General features: G+C 39.9%; 1 protein-coding gene across 5 annotated transcripts in view; it reads right to left on the bottom strand.

Moving 5' to 3' along the window:
• Positions 1-5,536: 5,536 nt before the first annotated feature.
• GABPB1 (GA binding protein transcription factor subunit beta 1) overlaps positions 5,537-7,362 on the bottom strand; it is a 600,584-nt gene continuing 598,758 nt past the window's right edge. For 2 of the 5 annotated variants that reach the window (XM_085644254.1, XM_085644256.1), the window contains exons 9-10: positions 7,166-7,222; positions 5,963-6,902 (exon numbers count right to left, since the gene is read on the bottom strand). In XM_085644254.1, coding sequence (XP_085500380.1) covers positions 6,750-6,902; positions 7,166-7,222 — 210 coding nt within the window. In that variant the 3' untranslated portion in view covers positions 5,963-6,749. Of the gene's footprint in view, positions 6,903-7,165; positions 7,223-7,362 lie in introns of all 5 variants that reach the window. The other 3 variants (XM_085644252.1, XM_085644253.1, XM_085644255.1) reach the window with 3 other exon arrangements.

Raw genomic sequence — 7,362 nt, 5'->3', positions numbered from 1 at the left:
AGCCAGTTAGTTCTGGAAATTAGGAACTCTCTGGGGATTGGGGTAGGCTTTGGCAGTGACAGTGTTAAGAATAGTCCCCAAGTAAGGTTATATATGGAGTGGTTGCAGATGTGACTGTGCCACTTATCGTGAAGCCCAATCTGTGGAACTGGGAGATAATGACTTGTGTATCCGTACATATCTTACCTAGTCTGCACTCCTTATCAGCCAATCATCCAGCTAAGGGAAGACATGAATACCCTGTCTTCCCAGGTGACTACTGCTAGACATTTTGTGAATCCCCTGGGTGCAGCTCTCACTCCGAAGGGCAGTATTTTCAATTGATAATGGTGACTGCTTACCATGAACCTCAGACACTTGCGATGAGCTGGGTGGATGGGAATGTGGAAACAGGTGTCAAGGGCTGTCATGAACTCGCCTTCCTGCAAAAGTGGGATTACAACCTGAAGGGTCACCATATGAAAATGGTCTCATCAGTTGAGTGGTCTGAGGTCTATAATAGGCTGCAGGGTCCCATTCCTGGGGATTAAGAAGTATAGTGAATACATTCCCCTGCCCCAATACTTTTTGGAAGTGGTTCAATAGCCCCTTTGACAAGGAGCGCCTTTCCTTCTCCCTTCAGAAGATGTATGGAATGAGGATGGCTGTGCATGGAGGAATGTTTGGTGGGGTTGATAGAAGTTCAAGACAGTAACCGTGCTGTACTATTGACAGCACCCACTAGTCAGACATAATGTCTGCCCACTGTGTCTGGGACCCCAGAAGTCTTCCCCTGACAGGTGTTGAGTGGTTGGGAGGCAAGGGGAGTCATTGTTTGGTGGTGGAGGAGGTGCCTTTAGTTGGCATGCCTATTCCCCTGTTTCCATGGGCTCTTTATGAGCCCCTACCAAAACCTTTTCCTCTCTCTTGGTGGTAGGCCTGCTGCTGTCACTGGTAGGAATGCCTCTGATCTGTGGTGGATGCTTTATTACCATCCCTCCCCTGTTGCTTCTGAAAGGACTGACGCAATGCTGCTGTTTACAGCACACACATCGCTTTTGGCATCTCTGTGTACTTTTGAATCTTTTCTAAAATCTCATCGACCCCGGGACAGAAGAGATGTTTCCATCAAGAGGCACATTCAGACGGTGTTGCTGCACCTCAGATTTGAATCCAGAAGTATGCAGACATGCATGTCTGTGTACTACGATAGCGGAGTTGGTACCCCTCGCTGAATTGTCAGCAGCATCCATGGCAAATCTAATGGTCGCATTAGATATAAGTTGTGCTTCTGAAACTAACTCTTCCCCTTTCTCCCCATATTCATTTTGGAGGTGCTGGAGGAGATCTTCCATCTCATCCCATCCCATTGTGCCCACTTGAATCTGTAGAGCAGCCCTAAAAAATTGGCACCAAGGGTTAGCATTACCTAGAGCCACCCTCTTCCCCGCAGGCTCAATCTGATTACTTCTGTTCACAAAGTGCATTTCCCATTGCTAGAGCTGCTGTATTCACCACTAGCGAATCTGGGGATGGATGCCCCTGGTGTAGAGTGGGTCTGAAGTGGAAGCTTTATACTTCCTTTCTACCTTAAGGGTTAGTACCCTACTTTAAACTGGGCCCTTAAAAATCTCTATGCATGGTCTACCATTGACTTTATCATTGGTAGATACTGGACATACATTTATGTTCTCAATAAAGTCTACACTAAGAAGTCCTCCTCAGGTGTGCCATGCGCATCTACCTTATGGTATGCTGCAGCTCTCTGTATAACAGTATAATAACTGGTCATGTCGTCTGGTGGGGATGATTTATTAGGGATTGGCTCAAGATCTGGTTTATTCTGTTGGTTGAAATTATAATCTTCTCAAGGGTTGTCAGGACTCTATGGGTCGTCAAAAGACCCCTCCAAAACATCCCCTGGAGAATATGGTTGTTCGTTTCTTATGTCTCAATGTGTAGGTGACTGCAATGGGATAGAATTTTGCAGGTGAGTTCTCTGGTAATGGTGGTGGGTTAGTGCGTTTGTTGACCATAGACCTCTATGGTGGTAGATGTAATAAAGGTTCCTCAAACTCTAGCCTCCTCTTTTTTGGGGCAGTAAGTTTGCCAGTTTGTGGATCAGTTGTTCTCTGGCACAAATCAAGGACCTGTTGCTGTCACACAAGGATAGTGCCTCCCTGTTCCTCGGTGCACAGTCTTTCGGAGTTAACATGGACTTTGTTGCGAAATGTCCTTGTGAGGGCCTTTGAATTATCTCTTTAGTCTTTTCTTTAGGCGCCAATGCTTTTGATATCAACGATTTCCACGCCATAGGCTTAGACACTGAGACTTTCGGCACCAACAGTGTCGGTGAGGTATGGCATCCAGAGTTGTGAGATTTCCATGCGTCAACTCCTCCAGGTCGAGTAGGCCACGAGGAGCAGGCATCGATAGGGAGCTACAACACGCACATCCAAGCCCAATGGCAAAAAAAAAACAATCTGAAGGTGGAACCGATGGGCATGCACATCACCCTGAAGAGGAGCCGTCATTGGTTCCCGTGTCTCAAAAGAATTTTTCGAAGACAAAAAGTTCTAAACGTCAGAGCTTAACACTAGGTAGCAGGAGTGTGCACAGCATGTGAAGTTACAGCCACAAATGCTACCTATACATATTTGTTGATCTTATCTAAAATACTGATATACCTAGTAGCAACAGTATTTTTACGGGCTGTGGGGACAATCCAATTTAATGAATGAGATTTATAACTACGGTAACTTCAAGGTTTTGCTGAAATACATGAAAAGTGGAAGGACCCTTCCTTTGGATGTTTGAAGCTATAATAATCGACTGCACAGATGGTCACCCAGTATACAGTTGTACTACACTTTGTACTTGTCTAAACTTGTAGTTAACGTCAACTCCGCATGGGGTCCAAATCTGCAAAGCAAAACAAATTCCTATCACAGAGACTGGTAGACACAAAAAAAGCAACAGAGTTCCAAGCAAACATAGTGGGACTGTTTAAATAGCAGTTGTGAACCAAGGCCATAATGCTGGTCTCTTTTAAATTCAAGGAGTGATTGGCCTGGCCAACACTACAACAAAAGTGAATCCACTGATGTAAGGGATACACTTTTCTCACAGCTGGAAGGTGAGAATGTGCCATGTTTAAGGCCACTCAGCGTGATATTGTGGAAAAAAAATCCAAGTCTTCTATGTTTTCTCCCAGCGCACGTTAGCCAATGTTTGTTTTCCCTACCTGAGAGGGACATGCCTTGCATGGCGGTCCTGGGTCACAGAAATAAGCATCTGGGGGATTGCCCTAAGCATGGAAGATCTCCTGAGGCATAAAAGGCAATGACCATGTAGTGGAGTGGCGGTTACATGTGTTTGAGTGCAGCTCCACCAATCCGCAGATTCCCCCACTCTAAATGGGGTGGAGGGGAATCATATGTTTGCCGATGCGGAAGAACTGGTGGTTCTTATGTACCGACATAGCTGACATTACACCCAAGATCTCTTCCAGCAGTGCCCAATGAGAACTGCTGAAAGTAAGCTTCAGGGCTTACCAAAATGACTTTAAGAGTACCTAGCAAATGGGACTCGAAACTCACAATGGTCTTGTATGCAGCCAGATATTGAGGTTAAACAAGAAGTAACATTTTCAAACGGTGGTGCATCACTCAGCATTACTAATCCACTGATGCTGTGAGACAGTCATAGAAACAATAGTCATGTAAGAAAGGACTGGCAAACAAACACTGATGCTTGGTTGATATTGATTTGGGATAAATCCTGTTAACAAACCCATATGCTTTAGTTTCAAGTAATAGTACACACTTTAGTTAGATAGCAGAAGAAAAATAAAATGTGTATACAAATGAATCGTTTACGGTTAACTCAGCAGCATTACTTTTTATACTAGTTAAAGGGTCCTTTATGGAAAGAAATTCGCCACAAGGACAACGTTTAGTTATGACTATCAGTTTTAACCATAGAAAAAACATGATGATAGTACAGTCTATCTCATTTCCTGTTTCGTTACTGCACATCATAGTCAAATAACTAAAACAGCAGCAGTTCTAGACTATTAGCCTGTATCATACGGAAGAGAAAAAGCATTATTTTGCCAGATCATCAGTCACCAACATAATAAAATTAACTATGTTGAGTTGGCTTGTGTGTCACAGCTATGACATCAGGTGTGACACCTACAGTCAGTCGAGACTCTTAGCAAAAAACATTTTGAATTCTGTTACATTTCTTTTTTCTCATTGCAGGTGTGTGCCTTGTTAGGCCCAGTATGTAAAGTGTGGTTGACTAAGAAGTCCATTAATAGCTGAATGAATGACAAGAATAGCGTTCACTTCGCAGCTGTACCGAGTCCAGCATTCATTTAGAAAACAGGTCTACCACAAAATCTCCTTCCTCATTAACTACAGTAAAAATGTATCTCAAAACAAGTTTCTTACAGAATTATTTTGAAAAAAAGAGGAAAGCTGAGCCCAGTTCTAGTCACTCTTCTAGAAATACACTAAGAATTGAATGAAATGTTGTTCAGCAGTATTGTATAATGATATGCAACTGGTGATCAAAGAAGCAACGTTTCTTGTGTTTTAGATTTAACAAGCACTTGTAGCTTACTAAGCCTTTCGCGTAATATTTTACATTGGAAATATTTTGGATACTGGCTAAATCAAATATTACACATGACATTTAGCGCAGGTCTGCATCAAGAACCTGACATTTGCTTTACCTAATCTCGCTTTAGTTGATAAAATTACACTTTTGAAATGGAATAGGTGAGAAACGTAACAGTGCAATTCATGATGAGTAAATATTGCTTCAAGAAAATAACAGTTTGCGTCTATCATTACCCACAGAACAGATTGGTTTCACTATGCTTCCTGATGAATAGAGTATTTACTGACAAGAACCTGTTTAAATAAAGAGGCGTGCGGCATTAGTCTTGGGAAAAAAACCAGATGCACATATACGTCTGTTATTGCGTTTAAGTGTTCGCAGCTTCTTTAGAGCACTACAAATTTCGTGTACACTGCTTTCAGTAAAAAAAAAAAAATTACAGGTGAATGAGATATGCCATGATCAATCACTCTCTGTAATGACAAGGTGCTATGTACTACAATATAACTGAGTGAGCTGAATGATTGCGGCTTACAAGTGCAGTGTTCTGAATGTCACGAGTTTGAAACCCTTCAAGGCAGACTCATTCTTTTATCCTTCCGAAGTAGGTAAGTAATTTGCAGTGTTGGATGAGGTTACCATCTGTGCTAAGAAACTGCAAAAGTGTGGAATGAGAAGGTGTAGGAAAAATAGTTATTAGAATAATACAAGTCGATCCAATAGGCAGGAAGCTTTGGACAGAGCCTGTGGTTATGAAGCCTTACCCCTTCTCTGTGGTGTGTGAAACATGTCGTGTTTCACTATAATTATGAATGGGAATGTTAAATATCCCTTGGTTTGAAAAGGACATTACTCACACTAAACAATACATTAAAATATGCATATTGACGAAATAACAAGGGGCAGCCAATGATATATAGGCAATATAAACTGTTTCGATTTATATTTTAGTTCTGCATTTTTAAAGCAACACTGTCAACAATAAAACATGGAAAAACAAAACAAAAAAAGTAGAAAGAACGATGGAAACAGTATTATTCCTACAACAGTGTGAGAATGATTGTTAATATGATATAGCTTAACAGAAACGCGACAGAATCACTGCACAAAATTAAAGGGCGATTAACTAACTGTGAGCCGTAACAATGCAATGAGACCGACAGCATCACATTGCAAACCTTCAGTTGATTTGCAAACATTAACTGAATGTAATGCATCTCCCATTCGACTCAAAATTCATAAACATTCTTCAGATGAGCTCAGGATTAGAGTTTATAGTGCAGAGACAAATTTCGGAACTAATTAGCATGAAGGTTTCCGTCAAACATTATATTCAGCATTGTTTAAACGTACATTGCATGATAAAAAATATGTTTATTCCCTTTTCTTTCACAGGATTTACATGTGCAGTAATTGCATTTGTATTAACTAGTTTCTTAAAAGAAATCCATCATTCACGATACAACTGATGGGTGGTTTACTTCAAATGACCTTCAGTATAAACAAATTCCTTAAATTGTTCTTCATCTTGACTGAAATTAATTATGCAAGTTATGAGCTTAAATTATATAAAAAAAACATGCAGCATATGTACAAAGGAAGAGTTTTAAAAAATAGCTTCATATACACGAAAATCTACTCCGATATATCGCAAGTTGAAGAATATAAAAGTTTTACTTTCTAGAAAAAGATTTCGGAGATTGGCAATGAATTCTGGAAAATTATTTCCAATGGAAAATAGTCTGTTTTGATAGAGGTCTGGTCAATAAAAAAAATGCAAAAATCACCTGTCAAGTAAATGTTGATTGTAAACCGTAGATACTTATGGAGTGCTTTCCCAAATTATGAAAACATTTCACAAAAATGTTGGATTGCCGTAAGTATTCCAGAGTCCTTCCAAAAGTTAATATTGTGAAACAGTAAAAAAGAGGACTATGTACAACACTTTTAAATAATTCCCACTTCGCCATAGTGTCCAAGGTAAGCCTTTCTTTGTTACAAGAAATCATCAGAGCGCATGGCTGGAGTCCATTTCTCAAGCCGTAGTCCCCCTTTTATCACTTGCAACACAAGGTTATTTACCGTCAAGTGCACTCAGGATTGCATTGAAAAATATAAAGATAAATGGGCATCTGTCTTGATTAAACAGCTTCTTGATTAGTTTGAATTCGTGTCATGGCCTCCAGTTTCCGTCTATAAGCATCTGCTTCCTGTTCTTTTTTTAAAAGTTGCTGCCGATACTTGTGTGCTTCTCGGTTAGCTTCATCTAATTGTTTCTGTAAAGATTCTCTCTCCTAAAAACAATGGAGAGAATTCAATCAACTAAGATTTAGTTGCATTTAAAATTTGAGCTACTTATCTAAAGATAAAAACGACAGAAATATTTATCAAAGAAATGTGTGGCCATCATGCACAGCTGATTATCAGGGGGAAAAAAATCTAAACAAAAACTATTCAGGTACAACAAAAATACATTAATACACCATTTACTGGACAGGCAATATACTCTGCTAGATGTTCTCTCAGAAAAAAATATCTTCAAATTACTTTTATTTACCTGAGAGAACTCTTGAGTATTCACAATATAGATTTCTGACCCAGAAGTTTCTGGAATCTGGCAGATCAAAGAAAAAGTTACAAAAGAAACAGGCTTTAACGTTCTTAACCATCAGGACTGATTATTTTTTTCTGCAAATGGAAGTATGCAGAACACATTTTCATTGTTTAATACTACATCACAATTGCATGAAATTC

This window comes from Triturus cristatus, chromosome 3_1, assembly GCF_964204655.1.
Source record: "Triturus cristatus chromosome 3_1, aTriCri1.1, whole genome shotgun sequence".
In the NCBI taxonomy this organism is placed as follows: domain Eukaryota; kingdom Metazoa; phylum Chordata; class Amphibia; order Caudata; family Salamandridae; genus Triturus; species Triturus cristatus.
This window is presented reverse-complemented; position numbering and strand designations above follow the sequence as displayed.